This window comes from Hyperolius riggenbachi, chromosome 8, assembly GCF_040937935.1.
Source record: "Hyperolius riggenbachi isolate aHypRig1 chromosome 8, aHypRig1.pri, whole genome shotgun sequence".
NCBI lineage: Eukaryota > Metazoa > Chordata > Amphibia > Anura > Hyperoliidae > Hyperolius > Hyperolius riggenbachi.
The window spans coordinates 272818042-272840692 of record NC_090653.1 but is presented as its reverse complement, the minus strand read 5'-3'; the positions used below and the strand labels follow the sequence as shown (position 1 = coordinate 272840692).

Genomic DNA, 22651 nt, shown 5'->3' with positions numbered 1-22651 from the left:
TGTGATTTGGATAACGTAATGCCTAGGTATTTTAGTGAGCTATTTGCCCAAGGAAAGGGATATTTTGCTTTTAAGTTGTTGGTGATTTGAGAGGGAATGTGTACTGCCATAATTAAAGATTTTGTTTGATTGACTTTGTAGTAGGAGGCTTGAGAAAAAGCTTCTAAAGTATTTATTAGGTGTGGCATGGTGTTCTCTGGATCTGTTACTGCTAGTATAGTATCATCGGCGAATAGGCCAATTTTGTGGGTGTGATTCGCCACATTTATACCTTTGATGAGTGGGTTATTCCTAATCGCTATAGCCAATGTTTCCATTATGAGGATGAATATAAGGGGGGACAGGGGGCACCCCTGTCTAGTTCCATTTGTTATTGAAAAAGTCTTTGAAGTAAACCCTGAGGATGCCACCGATGCTGTGGGGAAAGTATATAATGACATATTTGTTTTAATGTTACCCACTAATCCAAATTTTGACAAAGTCTGCGACAAAAAGCCCCAATGCACCCTGTCGAATGCCTTCTCTGCATCTAGGGATAGATACAGAGAAGGCATTCTGTGAACATTTGCATATCTGAGGAGATCAATAAACCTTCTGGTCCCATCACTCGACTGTCTTCCCTTCATAAAACCTACTTGGTCTAATCCTATAATACAAGGCAATATTTTTAGAAGTCTGGAGGCTATAATCTTGGAGAATAATTTAGTGTCTCCGTTCAGTAGTGAGATCGGTCTATAGTTAGCCGTATTAGTTTCGTCTTTGCCCGGTTTAGGAATAATGGAGATCCTAGCCTCTAGAAATTCTTTTGGGAGAGAACCCTGTTGGGTGAAGGTATTAAATAGTTTATAGAGTCTGGGAGCCAATAGTATTTGGAATGTTTTGTAATAGTTGTTGGTAAACCCATCTGGACCAGGGGCTTTGTTTAGTTTCATTTCTTTAATACTAGAATAAATCTCATCAACTGATATCTCTTCATTGAGACTTTTAAGTTGTTCACTCGATATTTGTGGTATAGTTAATGAATCTAAAAATGTTGTGATAATATGATCTGTGGGTTGGGGAGTGTTTGGGTCAGTCTTTAGATTGTAAAGTGTACCATAAAAGTCACTGAAGGCGTCCACAATTTTTTTGGGATTGTATATTTTCTCTTTTGTTTGGGGATGAATTATACATTTAATTCTAGATTTGGCCTGTCTATGTTTGATTAGGTTTGCCAGTTTTTTACTGGCCTTATTGTTTTGGGAGTAATGAGAGAGTTTAGCTTTCTGGATCATATGTTGGTAATCATCCAGCATAAGTAAACGTAATTCTTGTTTAGCGTTAAATAGCTTGGTTTGGATTTCATTAGAGAATTTTTGTTTAAGGGAGGCCTCCAGTGACTTAACCTGGTCCAATATTTGACTCAGTTTTTCCCCTCTTTTTCTTTTCTTATTGGCTCCCATTTTTATCAGAAACCCTCTGACATAAGCCTTGTGTGCTGCCCATATACTAACCGGGCTGGTACCTTCATTTTCGTTTATTGCGAAGTACTCTCTCAGCTGTTCTTTAATTAGTTGTTGGTCTGATTCAGACATGAGCAGAGAATTATTTAGTTTCCATGAATTGGTGGAGGGCTGATACCCATTAATTTGTAGTGTTAGTGTGATCGGGGAGTGGTCAGACCACGTTATATTATGGATCTCAGTGTTTTTGCACTTTAGAAGGGTATTTCTGTCTACTAAGTAGAAATCTATGCGAGACCAGGATTTATGTACTGCTGAATAGTAGGAGAAGTCTTTCTCTGAGGCATGCATAGTTCTCCAAGGGTCATAAAGATCTTCCAGGTGTGTTGTTTTAAGCAATGAGGGCGTGTGTACTCTATTTGGGTGTGTGGAATCTGTTTTGGGGTCTATACAGATATTAAAATCGCCTCCAATGATCAGTTGGCCTTGTTTGTGGTGATTAATCTTACGGATCATGGCCTTAATAAAAGAAAGTTGCCTGGTGTTAGGGGCGTACACATTGACAATAGTCATTAATTGATTTTCAATTGAGCAAACAACTATTATATATCTACCTTGTGAGTCCTTTATGCTTTCTTTAATCTGAACTGTGAGTTTTTGGTGGAAACCCACCAATAGACCTCTTTTCTTTTTATGAAAGTTATGAAATATTACCGTTCCAAAGTCTTTTAATTTACAGTAGTGTTCCGTTCTGTCGAGGAGGTGGGTCTCTTGGACTAGCACTATATCTGTATTGAGATTCTTTAATTCTTTATTTAATGTGAATCTTTTAATCGGGGAGTTGAGACCGTTGACATTTATGGAGGTAAACTTAAGTTCCATTGTCTATAGGAGAAGTGGCTGTTGGAGATAGGTGGTGAAGGCAAAGCTTTTTTAGGGTCCGCCAGTAGATATCCGTTCTTGGAGAAGTATGATTTATTGTAGCAGCCAATTGAACAACATTTTCAGAAGTTAAAAAATAAACCTGTAGTGTCAACTTGAACAAAGGGAGTAAGTCAAAATGGACAGAGCTCATCACTTTTATAAGTGAAAAGGCTGAAGTGGGGGCCAGGGTGGATCCGAACTTGTGATCCTACCAAGGGAAGATGGGCACCAGAAGAAGGTATCCTTTTCGGGTAACACAGATGTAAAAGAAAAACCTCTTTCATTTTTTGGTAGTATGCCAGTCAAAGATGTTCTTGTTTTGTTGGGGAAGCGATTTGCTGAAGGCGGGAGGTGTTGCAACATCCAGCTTAATCTTCCATTTCTTTATGAGCTGGAGGCCTTCCTCCACACTTTGGATGGTATAGTTTATTCCTGCTTTGGTAATCAGGAGTTTGAGGGGAAAGCCCCACTTGTAGCGAATCTGGTGGTTGATTAATGTGGCTGTTATATTCTTCATATCTTTCCTGAATTTGAGAGTGGCTTGGGATAGGTCAGGGAAGATTTGGATTTGCTTGTACATTTCTGGTATATTTTTGTTGTTTCTGAGCGCCTGTAATATCGCTTCTTTGACATGGTAGAAAGCAAATCTTAGCACCACGTCTCTTGGTATATTTTCTGGCAAGTGTTTGGGTTTTGGGACCCTGTGCGCTCTGTCTAAGATGATTTCTTTTTCAGGCGTGTGTGGGGAGATGGTTTTGAAAAATTTAAATAGGTATTGTTTAAGCTGATCATTTGTGACCCCCTCAGAAATTCCTCTTATTTTAAGGTTCTGTCTCCTGTTTCTATCCTCAAGATCAATCAGCTTTCTTTTCATTTGTTCCATCTCGTCATTATTGTGATCAAAATAGTCTATCATTTTGTTGTGCTCTCTAGTGATGACTGATATTTTATCCTCCGCAGAGGAGATTCTATTTTCCATTTCACTGATTGAGGAGCTCACAGAATTTGAGAGAGCTGTAAAGTCTGCTGCCAGTGAGTTTTTCAGCATTAGAAGCATGTGCTTCATATTCTCTTGTGTAAGGGGTTGTTCAGTGGTAGGGAGATCTTCTAACAGGCATGATGGTGGTGCTACGCTCGTATGGCTGGGGTTGTGATCTGATTGGCCTACCTTAGCCGTTGTGCTGAAGTTTTCTGACAGCCTCAGTTTTGATTTAACTGGGCTCCGCAGTGTGGGAGAGCCGTCCGGGGGTGAGTCTTCAGTGTCGGAGTGCTGTGTGATCTCTGCCTCTTCTATGGCTGGAGTCCCGTCTGCTGCGGTGATCTGGTTCTCTGCAGACGGCGCGTCATGTGGCTGGCCGTCTTTCTCAGCGCCATCTTGATGGGGTGAGGCAGTAGTGCGCCGCCGCTCCGGGTAGAAATCCGTGAGTTTTTGCGGTTTATTCAGGCTTTTCTTCCGCTTTCTGCTTGCCTCCAGGTCCATGGGCAGTTCCCCTTCAGGATCGGGCTGCATTCTGTCACTTTGTTGGCTGATATGTGCCGTTTTTTGAGGTTATGTGACGGAGCTCTTCTCTCAGGCTACCATCCACGCACGCTGCAGGCCACGCCCCCACCTTTTAAATGCTTTTCTAACTACACACTAGGCCTGAACGATTTTAGGAAAAAATTGAATTGAGCGATTTTCTGTCTGAAATTACGATTTGATTCACGATTTCCTTCAAATCAAGCATTGTTCCTCCTCTGTCCCCCTGTCTCTTTGTGCCCCCTTTGCCTCTTTATTCCCCCTCTTGACCGCTGTATATATCTTCTCTCTCTCTCTCTCTCTCTCTCTCTCTCTCTCTCTCTCTCTCTCTCTCTCTCTCTCTCTCTCTCTCTCTCTCTCTCTCTCTCTCTCTCTCTCTCTCTCTCTCTCTCTCTCTCTCTCTCTCCCTCCCAAGCTGCATCAGTTCTGGACATAGCTTCCACCACGAGTCTAGCGATGCCAGTCTATCCACTTCGCCTCCTGCAGGCTCTAATGCACGGAATACTTCCTGTGTCATGTGACTTACAGGAAGCCGGAGTTTTGCCAAGCACAAGAGCCGGCAGACAATAGAGGGCGGACAGCGGAAAGTTTCGTGCGGAAGGTATGTCCAACACTGCGGGCCGCACGACTTTGGGGAAGTCTGAACCGCTGCTTCGAACTTCCTACCCCCCCATGTGGAAATGACGTGATTGCGATTATCGCCGCTTTGACGATTACGAAATTGTGATCTTGGTGATCGCAATTTTGGTTTAAATTCGATTTATCCTTCAGGCCTACTACACACACTGAATTTTTGCCTTAATTATCGCCTTTAGTCGCATTTCAATATTCATAGCTATTTTTCTAGTGAAGCAGCTCTTGGGATAGTCCTGAATCCTTTTTTACATATCCTGTCAGCATTAATATGTAAATCCGGCCTGTAATATTCTGATTAAAATAGCGAGGTCATAGCAAAGGTATTGGCTAGGTCGGAGCAAGGCTATTGAGCCCTGCAGGATCTCCGCTTACGGACTATTTACTATGTTATGAAGCATGAGCTCTCCTTGCAGACATTTAAAGGCCCTTCCACACTAAATCACGATTGTTACTAGTTTACAAGCGCATTTCACCGCAATTATGGGCGCAGTTGGCGGGTGATTAAGATTCTCGATGAGAAGTCGCACAGGGGTGGTTTTTGGTTTGTTACTTAAATGGGAGATCGCAAAGCAAATCACATAGCACAATGTTCTCTATGCAATTTGCATGCACTTCTGTTGATTTAACCCAATCGCAAACTAAAAGAAAATATTGGGGATTCACACTTCTGTGTACAGGACACTGCGATTTACTGTTAATGCCCTTTTGATCGGCAGAACACACCTCCACTTTGAACGTCTAATCGAAGTGTATGCAGCATGAAAGGGCCCAAACAGTACCCTGGTCACACACAGTCAGATTGTAATCGAGCTCTAGCACTGGTTCACCTTGGGTGGACTGTTTTGCACAGAGCCAACAAGGTTATTACTTAGATTTGGAGAAAGAATTGTAGGGTCAACCACTTCAATCCGTTCCTCCATTCCCGATCACCAACTAAGATTCTGGTAAACCGTAATGGACTGTACAGGCGTCGATCCCAGGCAAGTAACAGTTGTCTTAATCTCTTGCAACACTGTACATTTGTAATAATGCATCAGATACTTTGTTAGATGTTGCCACCAATACATTCTCTGCTGAGATAAATGAGGTTTGTGTTGGGGAAAGGATTCGGCTTGGTTCACACTACAACTGGTCCATTTTGGGGACTCTGGCAGTGCGTATGTTGCTCAGTATACAGCCCAAACCTCTCGGTCAGAAATGTTTCATCAGACCTGTCATTATGGTGTAGCCATTATGGCATGTGCAACTTCCAATCCGTAAAGCTTTTGCAGGCCGGTAACTTTGCATTCTGTTGCTTCAAATGGAATGGACATGTTGGAATATGTACACAGATCCTGTGCCTAAAGTAAAATCCATAGGCTCTCTTTGGACCACTCCAGACTTGTTGTAGTCTCCGGCCTTCCATCTTGCCGCTGTATGCTGCGTTTCGGAACTCAGGTGAGATCTCTAGGGTGCATGCGCTGTCCATCCAGGGCACTTCTCTGTACTTTCTCCAACACGGCTGTGTAGTAACCATTGCTGGGAGCATCCTGGGCATGCATACTTCCAATTTTATCCTAACTGCGCATGCCCAGGATGCTCTCTGCCACAGATTGGTACAATACACGGGGGGTGGTACATGACGTGGACTGCGTGTGGCTAGGATGCGACTGGTCCCAGTTTCATCTAAGAACAGGGCATACAGCATCAAGACAGAGCACACAAGCTATAGACACTGTACATAGCTGTACACAAGCAATATGTGACAGATGGGGAGGTTGGATGAACTGCACACGAGTGGCTTTTGGCCAGCAGGGTAAGTTGAAGAACATGGAGCTAGATATCCAGTGGTTAAAGAAGAACTCCAGCCTAAACATAGTCATTAAGTTGCATTAGTTATGTTAATTAAAATGGGTAATCTCTTACCCACACTGTTTTTAAAAGATCAAATGTTTGATTTCATGATGGCAGCCATCTTTTTGGTTGAAAGGAGGTGACAGGGAGCATCAGACACAGTTCCAACTGTCCTGTGTCCTGATCACCTCTCCCAGTTGCTAGGCAACGTGAACAACATAGGAAATCCCACCATGCTTTGCACAGCATCAGGGGAAAAAAAGCCCAGGCTTTTTTTCTTTGGGTGGAGCTTAGTTAAAATGCAGCTAAAAATGATGGTAAGAAAAACAAAGTTCTGATGCTGTGAAACTGTTAAAGAAACACTAAGCCTTATCTGTTCTGCTGAGTAGATTTAGTCCGGAGGTTCACTTTAAGTGATTTGGTGGTGTCAGATTGCTAAATGTCAAGATGGCGACTTTACGAATGCCAGATTCTCAGCTGAGATTTCACCAAATGACCATCTGGGCTGATAGACGACCATCGGCCCGGATAAAGGCTTGCACACATGCTAGACTAGCATGTATGCGAACCTTTAGGGCCCATTCACATTGGGGGAACGCAAAACGCCAGCGGTGGCGATTTTCACAGTAAAATGCTTTATTTGTTAGTTTGTGATTTTTGTGCGATCACGATTAGCACTTTTTCAACATTACGATCGCTTGAAAATAGTGAAAAAGCTGCATGCACCGCGTTTGCATTTACCGTGAACCATGATTAGTGGTAAATGTGGCTCATTCACACACACTGGGGCAATTAGCGTCTGAGCATACGTCAGGTGGTAGTGTTGGAACGGTGTTAAAATATAGCAATATAGCAAAAGTCAGGATAGACACCCCTCTGAACATCAAACATAAACATAAACAACAATAATAAATAATAAATACATCCATACAAAATCCATATTTAGAAATTAAAAAAAATTATTAAAAAATTAAAGTTATTACGGAGGGTACAGCGGTACCTAAAAGGATAAAACATATGTCGCCATATGCATATGTTCAGAGGGGTGTCTATCCTGACTTTTGCTATATTGTATTTAAAGGCACACCCATAGACCTGAGGAAGCGGCTTGGCCGCGAAACGCGTTGTCATTTGTGCCCCAATAAAATTTGAGAAACTTCAACCACCACTGTACGTGTGAGTTGCACTACTATAAGGTAGGACTATAAGTACCTTGTGTGAACTATTACACCCAGCTCAAGAATCACAGATACACATCCACGGGCGCCTCCTAGCTCTTCCTAATCCTAGCAAAGCTCCTTTCCTGCTGCGACTGTCTCGTCTGCTGCCAGTTGTGACCTATAAACTCGGGATCTTTCCTGAACCTGAAGATCAGAAATGCATTTGCTTGGATGCTGTGCCTGATGCTTAAATTATAAATGGATCAGGTCAGACCAAAGCCGCCCATCACTTTTATTAACTTTGACCTTTCTGCCCATTAAAAAGGCAGCTGGTTAAATATTTAATGTTTGCTTATAGATTTTAAGCACTTGTCGTTGGAAGTAGGGGGTGATTGTAGATCTGATTAGCACAGCTTTAATGAGCTCTGCACTTGATTTTTTTTCAATATTTGAGGATCTGAAGAGTAAAATGTGTGGATTGTAGTCCTTCTAGACACTTTTGTACACTTGCCCATCGGTCATTTTCAGGGGTTGTTCTTTTTACTTACGCATTTCATTTTCATTGTCCTGTGTAACTACAATCAGACATTTATCTTTCCCCTCCCTCCCCCCCACATCCCCTGGTGTACTCTCTCATACCTGGGCAGAACCTTTAAGAGATGGCCTATAATAACCTTTTGGAAAGTGGAATAGAGTGCCCAATATTACATTAATTACCCTGGTTTCAGCATCACTTTATTGTTCTCCCCAGGCTGTTTTAGCTGGGTGCTCCACCCGGCTAGTTTTGGTGATCACCCGGCCATCATTTGCTCATCTCCTCCTATGCTGTAGGCAGAGTTGTGCAGAAAAGCGCCAGCCTTCCATTCTCTCATCTCACTCCACCCAGCTATTTTACATGCAACCTGGCTGTAAAAAAAATGGTGGGGAGAACACTGCACTTCCTATATCTATATACTGCTGTATATTGTTCAACCCCACCCTCCCAGTGATGCCTAGCCTAGGTTTATCCAGTTATACAGCCTTCTGCCCCAGAGCATCCTGGGAGACCAGGTGCTATTTCTGCTCACTTTGGAACACACAACAGACATACGTTCCACAGTGATTTACCTTGCCAGCAGTAAAGATGTCACCACCTGTGATAAATGTAAAATCGTATCATTTTTATAATAGGCAAACTGACTAATTTGTAAAATATAAACCGTTTTTGATTACATTACATCCACTTAAGTTTCTCCTTAAGTGCTTCACCTGTCATCACCCCTCTTTCACCTCTAGTGGACTGGCGGCATCCAAAACTACGCTTTTCAGTCATCACAGGTTCACTTGAATTGCAGAGTGGACGTTTGGCAGTGTACCCCTTTAGACCATCTACATAGATCATAGTGTGTGATGCCCATAGCCAGCTGTGTGTTAAATGGCTGATAATGCATCCGGCTCTTAATAAGCTGCATCTAGTAGAGAAGATCAGAGAGAAGCAAAAGGAACATTCGAGAGTGAAATGTGCCAAGCTGTCTCCCTGTAATTCCATAACACTCTGCATATTGCACTCATTGCATATTACCAGGCTGAAGATCGAAACTGGGAGCCGCTGACATTTTCCAAACATTTGTCTCTCAGAGATACTCTTTCCCTCTCTTTATTATTGATTTCCCGTAAGAGGAGTTCTAAAACAAAAAAAATGACTTCGATATGAAATTTGGTTTTTCGGCACAGATGCATTGCAGTTTGCAATGGCTTTGCAATGATTCAGTACGTGTTTGTTCTATTTTAAAGGCCAACGAAGTCTGAAATTTAACAAGGCAAATGCTAATTTCAATGGTAAGTAAATGGTAGATAGGAGTACCATCCAGCAATTTGCTTTTCTATTTCCAGGGCCAAAAGTGATTGGAACTGCAGTACAGAGATCCATCCCCCCCCCCCTCCTCCCTGCTGAGGGAGGCGGTTAGGGGTGGCCATGTGACACACAAAGTAGGAAGGACAATAGATGCAATGCTGGGATTCTGGGAAACGTGTTCTTAGTATTCCTGAAGAAACAAGGCTACTGAGTCTTTGGCTCAGTTTTCTTTTAAAGATGCAGGTAGGCATTTTTGGAAACCTCTGCCATGCGTTTAAAAATCATGGCTGTTTATAGACTGAAGTGTAAATGTCTTATATTGTGATTTTTTTTTTTTTTTTTTTTTTTTTTATTCCAGTTTGAATTATATTTTTTCGTTTTGAGTCTTCAAATGGCAAGCCTCTCTGGCTAGGTTACCTTCTTTAGAGTTGCCCATAAACTATGCAAGTCAGTCTGCGGATCCAAGAACCTTTTGACTCTATTTCAGCGGACAATCTTTAGCCAGTGGTATGCCAGTGCAATGAAAAATGGAGATTCTCCATTCACCATTGGCAAGTTGCCATGGACCCCCAATGCTACCCCGATGGCTTTTCGGCCAAGAAGTCATGGGGTGATAACGGTTTGCTCAGCAGATAATTTGCTAAAACGTCTGATATTGGGCTATTTCCATGTATAGTTGAAGCTTCTGTAAAGATACTATGATAATGACCAACAAATCAGAGCTGTACCATCAATCTATCAGCTGATCGCCTGCTTCTCCATGAGTTCTCTTAATCATTGTAATCCTGATTTGTGATTGTGTTGCGCCACCACATGTACTATCATACAATCATGTACTTGGTTGTGTACCTGGAGTTCAAATTTAGAGGAACTCTAGGGACATTTAATACATTTAGGAAAATTATCCTGGTTCACTCAACAGAACCCCTTCCTATATCTATATATTGCTTTAAATTGGTTTTTATCCTTGCCCTCTGTGATGATCAGCCTAGGCTGCTTAGCTATGCAGAAGTCTCCCAGAGACATCTGAGAGACCAGGTGTAGTTTCTATTGACTTCTGAACACACAGTAAACAAACATTCTAGTGATGCACCTGCCAGCAGTAATGTCACCACCTGCTTGACTTACATTTGTAAATGTATGAGTAAGGAAAGATTTTACAATGTGCAAACACTTATTTATAAATGAATATTGTAAAAAAAAATAGGAAATAACGTATTAAATTATACAGTAGTCTGTTATCTGGCATTGGCAAGGATTAGCTGATGCTGGATAAGTGCTTTCTGGTTGCTTGTAACTGATAGCTTAGCTAATACAGTACTATACCCCACTCTATTAACATTTAATGCAGAGTTCATGGTATGTATAAATATAGTAATTCAAAGTATATTAACCTTGGGGGAGCTGTGGAACCCAATTTTTAAGCACAGCCCAGAAACAGCTGGTGATGTTTGCTGGTTGGTTGAGACTGCTGGTTAGTTGAGTGGGGACTCTACTGTATTCACTAAAGTTACTCTAACGTGTACCTGAGACAAAATAAAGACCAACATTTTATACTTGCCTGTGGTTTCCCCCAGTCCCATTGTAGGCCATGGACTCCCATTCCGCCCTCCTGGGCCACTCTATTGTCCGACAGTCCTCTCCAATTAATTCATCAGTCGTGCACCACTGTGTATGCACGGACCCAGCCAAGCATGCCACCAGTGGCTGGGAGCGGTGTGACTGCAGTACAATAAGACTGTATACGCACAGGTACAGATTGCTCCCGCCAATCTAATTGCCTTAGGGTGGTGTGTAGGTGCAGTGAAGAGCGACTTAGGAATTCACCAGAGTGGAGTATGGGACAACAGAGCGGCCCTGGAGGACAGCGAGGGAGGCCACGGCCTACAGGGGGCTGTAGGAAACGCCAGGTAAGTAGATGTCCTGGTGTTTTAGTCCCAGGTTTCCCTTAAGCTGTTTTGAAATGGACACATTGTTCTAGGATTGCTTCAGAATACCTGGATGTCTTTAAATCCCTCAACATCAGTTAACGGAGCAAGATCTGGTAACATATGCTAAAAAAATGAAATGAAATTGTGCTGTAGCCATTTCAGAAGTAACATGTTCTTTTACACGTGTTTTGGTTCTTTGCTCCTAATGCTGCCTTCGGTGTCCGTAACATTACAACATTGAGCTGGTAGCCCCCACAGGCGCTGGAACACAAGTAGCACGTTTGAACGCAGCTCTAAGTATGTTAAAAGAGACATGCATTGGAAGCCTGCCTGAAGGCACCTGTGAAATCCAGCATGACAGCAGCAAACACTAACGCCTCAGAAGCCGCTGACAGCTACACACACTCCTAGTGCCGATTTCGGATGCACTTACGGCAAGAATTAATTAATGCCAATCCAGCATGTATCTCTAGAAACAATAAGGGCTTTATCTGTCATCTTTGTCTGTAACCCCCCCCCCCCCTCAACTGAACTTGACTGCACTCAGTCATCGGCTTCATTAAATTCTCCACTCCTTGATCAGTCTCCGTAGTCTCTGTATAATGAACAAAGGCTGAAGTCTATGAAGACCCCGGAAGTCTTTTTACAGTCTCTTTAAATTTTCTGGTTCATCCGAATTTGGGTCCGGCGGATTTGCTTATGACGTAAAGGCTAAATCAAGACTACAATTGAGAATCAGGACTTTTTGCCATAGGAATTTGAAAGTGGAATAAATGTTTACACTGAAATTATATTGGAAGATGTTGTATAATATGATGTAAATGGGTATTTTTTAAATTGGGATTATATCTTCCACAGCTCCAGTTCCATGCTGGCCTTGCCTCTGGTCTGTTAAACCAACAGTCTCTGAAACGATCCGCCAATCAGATGGGAGTGTCTGCCAAACGCCGGCCCAAAGCCCAGCCCACAACCCTCGTCCTTCCGCCTCAGTGAGTAACCGTTTAATGTATGAATCGTTTCCAATGTGTTATACTCCATGGTTAGAACAGAGGAGGTGAAATGGCTTTTCCTGACCCTAAACATTGTGTGTGTGAAATAAAATCCTCCATTTTGTAGTTATCTTTCACTTCCTGTCCAATAGATGGCGTGACAGAGAACAGGAAGTGAGAGCTGTGTGAGAGGACTAATAAAATGGCATGTTTAGTAGATTGGAGAAAAGGATTGGAACATCTGACTTTTTTTTTTTTTTTTTTTTTTTTTTTTTTTTAGTTAAGTTTTCTTCCTTGGAAGATTTGCTTCCCATCAGAAGTATAGGGTTACCCAAAAACAAAATAAAATATCCTGTGTTTTATATATTTAAATGACTTTTCCGAAGACGTGAAATTAATTTAACCGGATTAATGAAAGGTCTTGCTTATCAAAGGTTAGACAAACTGAGCTCATATAGCTTGGAAAAGGGACCACTTAGAAGTTGATGTATTTCACATGTGTAAATGGACTCAAGTGCAGTATAAAAGCTGTGTGAGAGCTTTTTAGCCCAAAGTCTGTAAAAAATACTGGATGACATTTATCTACATATGGAGGAAAGGGGATTTTGCTACCTGGTTAGAAAATAAATTCTTCAAAGCATAAGTTAAGATATGGAGTATCTTACCACCATAGTTTTAGCAGATTCTGCATATGCATTTGAAAGTAGTTTGGCTGCTTTCTATACTTTTAAGGACATCCAAAGCTATGGTTCTGACAGTGTTACCATGAGCCAATCTGAGTGATAGTTTCCCCCAATACTTTCCACGAACACTGCTGCTAAGATGGTGGCGGCATATCAATAGTTCTTTCTAAAGAGAAAGTGACCAATAATTGAACTTCATCCCAATCAGTTGCCGAAACTGCCTTTTACATGAGATATTTTCTTTTTCTCAAACAGATCAGGGGGCTCTGTATGGCTGATATTGGGGTGAAACCCCTCCCACAGGAAAGTGAGGACCATGGTCCTGGCAGTTTCCTGTCTGTGGACCTCATTGCACTGTGGGAAATGGCTTTTTACAGCTGTTTCCAACTGCCAAAAAAGCCAGCAGCATCTCCAAGTGACCTCACCTGCCAGCAGTAAAAATGTCACCATGTGATACATGTCAGAATGTAAATCCGAGAGGACAGATTTTACAATGGGCAAACACTGACTAAATCATTTATACAGAATTGTAAAAATGAAGCACTTTTTTTATTACATTATTTTCACTGGAGTTCCTCTTTAAGTTTCGAGTAAGCATTATTATTAATTTTTTTTTATTTTTTTTAAAGTGGAACTGAACGCTTGCGCAGGAGAGAAGGAAAACAGAGAAATACACCCTGTATGTATTTAGAGAGTTTAGCCTGTCTAAGACCCCTTCATCTGTGAATAATCACAAAGTGCAATTTGATCTCTCAGCTGGCTGCCTCTGTAGAGCAGCTAACTTGTAAAAACAGGATGTTAACCCCATGTCTGCTTCCATGAACGTAGGAAGTAGACACACTGCAGAATTATTGCAGGATTTGTAACAGCTGTAACAAGTTTTCTTTAAAGGTTATTACGCTGTTGCTTATCTTTTAGAGCAGAGAGGAAGTTCTGAGTTCAGGTCCGCTTTAACTGCAAACCTCCTGAATAGAAAAGATTGTACGCACTTTACAGATCCTCTAAGTTCCCTTCTGTAGTTTCCTTAAAGTCTGTGTCCTCTCTGACCCCTACAAATATATGTATTGCTCAGTTCAAGTACGCTCTTACTGTTTCATTTTCCATATATTTTCCTATAATCTCTGGAGGGTTAGGGAGTTTGACAGGAACCCACTTTCCTTATTGCAAAGTATTAACTACCAATATTGGCGGGATAGCTTGCAGATAACTTGTAATGAAGTAGTAATCCTTATAGAGGCGTCTCTGCTCTCCTCCTGAATTTGAGAGGAAAGAGCGGCCTAATTAAAAATTAAAACACTGTTTGCAATTCGTGCAAACCAAGAGAGGTATTTATACAAGGTCGGGATTGAGCTAATAAGAACAAGATCAGTGTCCAATAAGTTTCATTATCAAGCAGCTCATTGTGAATTCTCAGAGCTAGATTCACCCACAAGAACATCGCTAATCTGGCAGAAGGAAAGAAACTGAGCCATTGTTTCCAGGACAAGACCTTTTTCATATAGCAACAGTCTAGTAAAAAAAAACAAAAAACCTTTATCTGAAGTTGTGATGGGGTTCATCTAACCCCTGGGAGCCACTGTGGTGGGAGTTCATCCAACCCCTGGGAACTGTAGCAGAAGTGGCATTTTTTTCGCTTTTTACACACTTGTATGACACTGATGGAGGTTGATGTGATTGACCACAAAAGTGCTGATATTAGATTCAGATATGACTAATGCCTTAAAGGTTATCTGTACATGTGCACATTAGTACAGTTACTGCTTTGTGCCCCAAGGTCTATAGTTTCATATTCCTATTCCTGGAGGATCTTGGCACCTGTGGACATTGGTGTACTGTTGGCAGGCTGATACGTAGGTTTGCACTTGTATGTACAAGTATCGCGCACGTATTTTTACTTTTTTTTTTTTTTTTGTGTGGACACCGTGGTTTTAAATGTTAAAGGGACGCAGAGCGCCTCTCATGGATATGCCTTTAAAGTGAACCCAGTGAGAGTTATATGGAGGCTGCCATATTTATTTCCTTTTAAGAAATACCAGTTGCCCGGCTATCCTACTGATCCTCTGCCTCTAATACTTTCAGCCATAGACCCTGAACAAGCATGCAGCGATCAGGTCTTTCTGCCAATATTAGCTGCATGCTTGCTTCTGATGTACTTCAGCCACTACTGCAGCCTAATAGACCAGCAGGGCTGCCAGGCAGGCAACTGGTATTATTTAAAAGGAAACCAATATGGCAGCCTCCATGTACCTCTAACCTCGGGTTCCCTTTAAGAGACTCCGACCAGTACTGCAAAGTACTTAAAAGAGGAGAGCACAAGCTACAGAAAGGTATGCATCTTTATTTGATGCCTGAATCCCTGTTCTACACCAAATAGTTTTTGTTCGATTTTCAATTTAAAAATAGTGGCTGCCATCTTGGCTATGTTATAACCTCTGGGTCACCCGTCTTCTCTATTAGAGAAGTGCATCACTGAATGAAGCAGGAAGAGGAAGTGACACTCAATGGCCGTTGAGAGATTCCTCCAGAGGGGTCATAGCACGACTTTGTTGGAAGATGTCTAGCTTAAAGCCATACCCATGAGAGGTTCTCGGAGTCCCTTTAAAATACATTTGCGTTAGCCAGCAGCTTAAAGTGGTGTAAATGCAATATCCTCTTTGCTGGAAAAGATTCTTTACAGCTTAAAGAAAACCAGGGAGGAAGCACCCTCATGTATTTTATTACATTAATCAGTGGGAACATGACAGTAAACACCTACCCTGCGTTTAGTTTTATTCTTTAGTCTAATCTCTCTGTTATCAACTGTTATAAGAATCCACAGACTGGCTCAGTCGAGGTTTGACCTGGAATCATTATAGCGGAGTCACTCTTCTGTGGAGTCTTTTCAAGCCCAAGCCTGCCCCCTCCTGGCTCAGCTTTGCATACTTAGAGCTGTGATGACATGGGAGGGGCTGCTGCTGCCGCCGAGAAAGAAGCTCTGAAACAGACAAGTGTATCTGTGTGCAGTGTGCAGCCAGTCATTATCTACTGTATGCAGTTTCATTTCTATGAGACACTTCCTACAGGCAGCCACACAACATACCAGAATAATAGTTGAAAGCACACAGATGACAGGCTGCAGCAGCCCTGCTTGTCTGTAGTCTCATAGAGGCTAGACAGCACATCCAGAACAGTTTATAACCTGGAAGCAGAAGAGATATGAGCCGGCGGCCATATTGGATATTTCCTGGAGCAATAATGGATAAAAAACACTCAAAAAGGCACACCAGAGTGGCGAAATTATCAGGTAGAGCATTTATTCTTTACAAGCGATCAACTGATGTTTATTTTGTGTGAATCGTTCATCTCTGGTTCCCTTTAAAACCTCCTATCAGAAAATAATTGACAGCAGAACGGCATTCAAACAGTTAAACTCAGCACTTACTTTTCAGTGGGAACCTTATAAAGCAAATCTGAAGCGAAAATAAACTTATGAGAGAATGAATTGTATGTGTAGTATAGAACATTAGTAGCAAAGAAAAACAATCTCATGTTTTCCAGTACAGGAGAACATGTACAGGACTGCCATAGGCGGATCAAATTACAACTGGTGATTAGACACAAATGAGAGGGAATTAAACAGGCTTAACTCTCTACAGGGTGCATTTCTTGGTTTTCCTTTTGTCCTGTGCAAGAGTTCGGGTCCACTTTAAATTCAAGTACAGTTAAATAACCTTAAAGAGACACTTAAGCCAGAAAAAAAGTTTTACTCACCTGGGGCTTCTACCAGCCCCCTGCAGCAGTCCTGTGCCCTCGCAGCCACTCACTAATCCTCTGGTCCCCCGCTGCCAGCTAGTTTCGTTTTTGCCGACAGGCCGGTCAGGACTTGTCATGCGTAGCTTTTTCCGCATTCCCGACTGCAATTAGCGCTATTGTGGGCCGCAATGCATACAAAAATACGCGTTGCCACATATGTATGCGTGCGTAATGCGGCAACGCATATTTTCGTACGCGTTGCGGCCCGCAATATCGCTAATTGCAGTCGGGAATGCGGAAAAAGCTACGCGTGGCCAGTCCTGACGGCCTGTCGGCAAAAACGAAACTAGCTGGCAGCGGGGACCAGAGGATTAGTGTGTGGCTGCGAGGGCACAGGACTGCTGCAGAGGGCTGGTAGAAGCCCCAGGTGAGTAAAACTCCATTTTTTTTTTCTGGCTTAAGTGTCTCTTTAAATTGACAGATTTCATTGTCTAGTGATTTTTTTTGATATGGTCTATATAGGCTAGTAACGGGAGATCATTCAGCGCATGGGCCACAATAGGCATGTTTTATATATATTTTTTCCCCTCAGTATAGATTCATTCATCATCCACACTTTTCTTTTAGCTAACTGTATCTGACTAGAACATTTGCATCGACTGTAATGATAAATGACTGAAAAATGTTTCTCAAAAATGTTTGAAAATACAATTCACCATTAAACCGCATTAGTATACTTTACAATGTGCATTTATGACTAATGGTAGATCAGTGTCTGGCAACAAATTGTATAGCAAGCATAATACATTTTCAACTTTTCAACCAGTCAAGAAAAAAAGCTGCAAAATATGAAACGTGAAATGGAAAACCAGAGCAGATCCGTGTATTTATGTACCGGTCCTCTTAACATTTGTTGCGTACTGTTTTATCCATGCAGGTTTTTTTTTATATCCAATGCGGAGTATGGGCGGGGCTCATGCCTTTGGTGTATGGGCGGGAGTCGTGTTTTTGTGCAATTCAAGTTGGCTTTATCACTGCCCTTAATTGGGCGTGTCCTTATTCCTAGCAGGTGGTGATGCAAGGTGGGCTATTAACCTGAAGTCACTCCCCAAAATTCACACATGTGTTTCCATGGGCTTCCATGAGGCTCAATCTGTCTACCATCTTGGCTGAGAGGGTGGCATTACAGGGGTTGCATACTCAACCCCCCACCTCTCAACTCCTACATGACTGATTATCTGTGACCTAGTAGAGATGGGAAGTTTCGGATCTTTTCAATGATCCGGATGATTCGAATCGGATCATTGAAAAGATCCGGATCTTTGATCTGAATCTCGGATCATTTTACTACGGAAGCATTCGGGGGTGAAATGACTAGCAGGACAGGAGAAGGGGAGGAGGGTGGACACACAGAGAAGGGGAGAAGATGGACAGAGGGCAGGGAGTGGACAGAGAAGGGAGGAGGGACGAGCAGAGAGCAGAAATGTTTGCACACAATACCCACATGCTGCAATCATATGCTTTACATGTATTTCACCTATATGCTCATCTGTGTACTTTGAATGCAAACGTCGCACAGTGAAAGAAAGCATTCCCCAAAGCATTCCCAGAAGATAAGTGCAGCTGTATAGAGCAGTGCAGGAGGATCATATTGCACTGCAATCACAGTGCCTGCAACGTTACTGAGCTGAGCCAAAAGCTTCCAATGTGTTCACTGTGCACAACTACGGAACAGACAGCCTATAATCAGCAGCACGTTATAGCCAGTATGTGTGCTCTACACATATCTGGCAGTGGCACCCATGTCCCCTCTCTCATCTACATGTCCCTGGCTCCCCTCCAACAGAGCGATCCATCTCTGCTCTGCTTCCAGGACCCTGCTGCCTGCTGAGAGGGGGGGGGGGCGTGTCACTCCTGACCCCGCCCCTTTTGCGATCCGAATCACCCATTTTGATGATTCGGATGATTCGACTCAGAAAAGAGATTCGGATCAAAGATCCGAATCGTTCATGATCCAGACAACACTGACCTAGGAGAGGAGTTTGTGCATTAAGGTTGACAGATTAGCAGTTCATCAGCCATCCAAAGTGCAGGTCAGGCCAACCAGATAAAAAAAAAACCCTACAAAGTTACGGAAACTCGTGTGCAAAAAGATTATGCAAGTTATTTTATTACACAGAATATGCATTAAAAAAGTCTGAACTGGAACTTTGATGAAACCAAAACATGCACATAAACTGGATTGATCTGTTTAAAATGTTTCATTTTATTGGCTTTGGTCAGCACTAATTGTTTGCTTGGCACATTAGCTTTCCAGTAAACTAGAAAATGCTCAAAAGGATAAGGTAAGCTAGCCGAGTGCTTTCTATGGGGCAGAGGGGCTGATTGGAGGTAAGGTGTGGCAAAAACACTTTAGATGGTGAGGAACTATAGAGGGTAGGAAGACCTGAACATTTGTAGATGTGGGATTTCTTCTGGTGTTCTTCAAAAGTACAATTTTTTTTTTTTTTTGCCATTGTCTGAGTCTCTGTACTTTGTACACAGAAATGAAGATATTGGTATTTTTTGCAGTCTTGGCTAGATCCGTGTCGCTGTGTCTACAGGATTACTTTCTGCAGTTCGGTGATATCGTCTACATATGCAAGTTTAATTATTATTAACACAGCTTAAGCCGCCTCTGTTGCCTGACTGTAAACACCACAGTGGAAAGTTCATAATCCTGTTTAATTATTCTTGTGCTAAAAAGATCTGCAAAAATGCTATTGAATAAAATACTGCATGGTTTGCTGTGACCACTGTTATAAATGATCTGCTGTTTACAGTAATATAGCAATATAATCTGATATGGGGTGTGCTTTTTTTTTTTTTTTTTTTTTTTTTAATCAGATAAAGGGTTTTTGTTTTGTTACACGTTAAAGAAAACCTAAACTGAGAAGGATGTGGAGTTTTCCTTTTTAAAATACCAGTTGCCCGACTCCGGCTGATCCTGTTTCTAATACTTTCAGCCACAGCCCCTCAACAAGCATGCAGATCAGGTGCTCTGACTGGAGTCAGACTGGATTAACTGCATGCTTGTTTCAGGTCTGTGGTTCAGCCACTACTGCACTTAAAAAGATCAGCAGGGCTGCCAGGCAACTGGTATTGTTTAAAAGAAAAAAAACTATCCCTCAATTTTGATTCCCTTTAAAGGACTCACGAGGTGACGTGACATGATGAGATAGATATGGGTATGTATAGTGCCTAGTACACAAATAACTAGGCTGTGTTCCTTTTTTTCTTTATCTGCCTGAAAGAGCTAAAAATCAGGTATGTAAGTGGCAGTTCCTGTCCGGGTCGGGCCCGGGTCGGACTCTAGCGTAACCCTCACTGATAAGGAATTGCAGCCATAACACACTTTCGTGGCAGTAAATGGCTTCTAACGGCCCATACTCACGGGCTACAAATGTCGCCGCAACACGCGGCGAGCGCGTGTTGCGGCAACAGGTCGCCCGTGAGTATGAGGAGTTGCACGGGTACGCACCCCCGAACCCTCGCTTGTCGCTGATGTCGCCAGGCGATTGGCGCGGTCAATCGCCTGGCGACAGTTGCCGCCGCAACTGTCGCTAGTCCGCGTGAGTATCTTTTGCAGATACTGATCTTTTGTGTCTGTACAGAATCTTTGTGTGCAGCATCTTGCAAAGATTTTTTTCTGATGGAGTTCAGCTCAATAGAAAAGACTGTGTAGAGTATGGCTCTCATACTACATGGAAGGGGGTAAGATTGGTCTGTGATCTTTCATTTTCCAAAGACTATAGTCTGTGTGTGTATGAGCCTTTAGTAGTCGAAGCCACCCAAAAAGATCAGCATTCTGATAAGTTTGACTTGCAGTAGGTACGCACTCTTGATGTGTGTTCAGCAGTCCCCCGACCTTTCCTAAAGATCCTATATGCCAGATATTTAGTAAGGTCACTTGATCTACAGTAATTGTGTACCTGGCTTTAGATCATTTGTTTTTATACTTTTATACATGGCAGTACTAACCTAAAAAAAAAAAAAAAAAAAACTCTGGGCATGTTCACTTTAAACAACCCTTGGATAGATCGTTAGTGAGCCTACAGCTTGTAAATGTTAGAGCCACACTAATCCAACACTCATACAGACGGTTTCTGACTTTTTGTTACGCATCAGTTGATAGTATGGATTGATGTGGCTCAATGGGGATAGGGCTTTGTACGATTACTACAGAGTACTCAGATAGCCCATGGTGACCTAGAACCACTAGGAGAGGATAAGAAAAAAAATTGCTTTCTTAAAACAAAGTATTTGCATAGTCAGCAGTGATGCACTGGTAGACTTATATGCTCACTCCAACCAAAAAGCCTTCTTACAAAAAAAAAAAACAACTTTAAGGGCCCTTTTCCACCTGCAATCGCTAGCGTTCACGCTGAACGCTAGCGATTGCTGAATCGCAAAACCGGCGATTCCCCCGACGTTTGCGGCCGCGATTTTGCTATGCTATGCACTGCATAGCAAAATCGCGGCAATTATCGCTCCGCCGCGCGTTCGCGTTCCCCGCAAAAACGAATCGCGGTAGTGGAAATGACCTACCGCGATTCCCATGTTAAAAAGCAAACCGTAGCGATTGTAAAATCGCTAGCGGTTTGCGGTTTTGCGATTCAGCATCGCAAACGCCGCTAGTGGAAAAGGGCCCTTAGAGTAATTCAGCTTCATCCCATGATGCATCACTCTTGAATTTGCAAATTGATGTCCTTTTTGAGAGCCAGGTACACATCCAGAATTGCTGGTATATACGGTAGCAATCGCTTATACATTTTGGACTTTCGCACAGGATGTATAAAAAAGTATTTACCATAGTGACAGGCTTTAGACACAGGAATAGGGGTACAGGTACAGTACATTTATTGCAGGGAGCCACATGTTTTCTTTAATGCAAATAGATGGTTTCTCTGCTTATCTGTCTCATTCAAGTAGGTATTTTCCCAGTTGCTGTAAATAATGCTTAGAATGGCTGTGCAGCGAATAGCATTTGGAAGTTAGTGGGATTGTCCACCCTAAAAACAAATTTCATTTACTCACTGCCCTGTTTTAATTATGCAGTCTACAACCTGATCCTGCATTGCAAGCATTTCAAAATAATCATCCACTTTTCTGCTGTAATAAAACTTTAGTCAGCCTGGCTCTATTGCATACATTGCCAGGGAGAGGGAAGCTTATCTCCCCTCTCACATTCCTGCACCTCACTGATTGGCTGACGGCAGTTCAGTGTGACAAGGCTGAGAAGGGAAATGCACCTCACCCCTCTACTGACTCTGCTGAATTACGATCTATGCTGTGGTCACGTGTTTGCAAAGCAAGCTAGATATGAAAGTGCAGTTTCTAGGAGAAAGAGTAAGGGGGGCAATATCAGGATTGGCTTCAGTCAGAGGTATTAAAGAAGGAAATACCTGGAACTGTTTTCTTTGTTTACAATCTACAATTCACTGAAATCATAATGTGGACAGTACAATACATATGTAAATAGAACATGTATTTATCTACATACGTTTGTTTTTTTTCCTGGGATAAGGCGCGTACACATGCCGGATTCCTGCAGAATGGGGCGGCTGTTCTGCCGACAGTTTGCCAGTGTGTACAGTCTGTCGGCAGGCTGATAAGGCTGGTTTTGACTGGTCCGCTCGGTGGATCTGTCAAAACCAGCCTTATCAGCTCGCCGTCAGACTGTACACACTGAAACTGTCGCTAGAACGGCCGCCCCCGCGGGCGGATCTGACAACCTGTCTGAATAAATCAGGCATGTGTATGCACCTAAAGTATGGCTGTCCCTGCTGCTTTAAAAAAAAAATTGCTAAAATGTAGAATTCCTGTTGCACTCAGTCCTCTGACACTTCTAAGCATGCTAATGCTTTAATTGTCCTTTGAAAGGTGACTGCACTTCCATTATGTCTTGCTGCAGGCTTGACCTGACTTC

The 22651-nt window shown here is 42.4% G+C and overlaps 1 protein-coding gene across 2 annotated transcripts in view; it reads left to right on the top strand.

Moving 5' to 3' along the window:
- The window catches only part of MED27 (mediator complex subunit 27), a 390553-nt gene that overhangs the window by 132413 nt on the left and 235489 nt on the right, over positions 1–22651 (top strand). For both annotated transcript variants that reach the window (XM_068248917.1, XM_068248918.1), the window contains exon 3: positions 12138–12268. In XM_068248917.1, coding sequence (XP_068105018.1) covers positions 12138–12268 — 131 coding nt within the window. The remainder of the gene's footprint in view (positions 1–12137; positions 12269–22651) is intronic.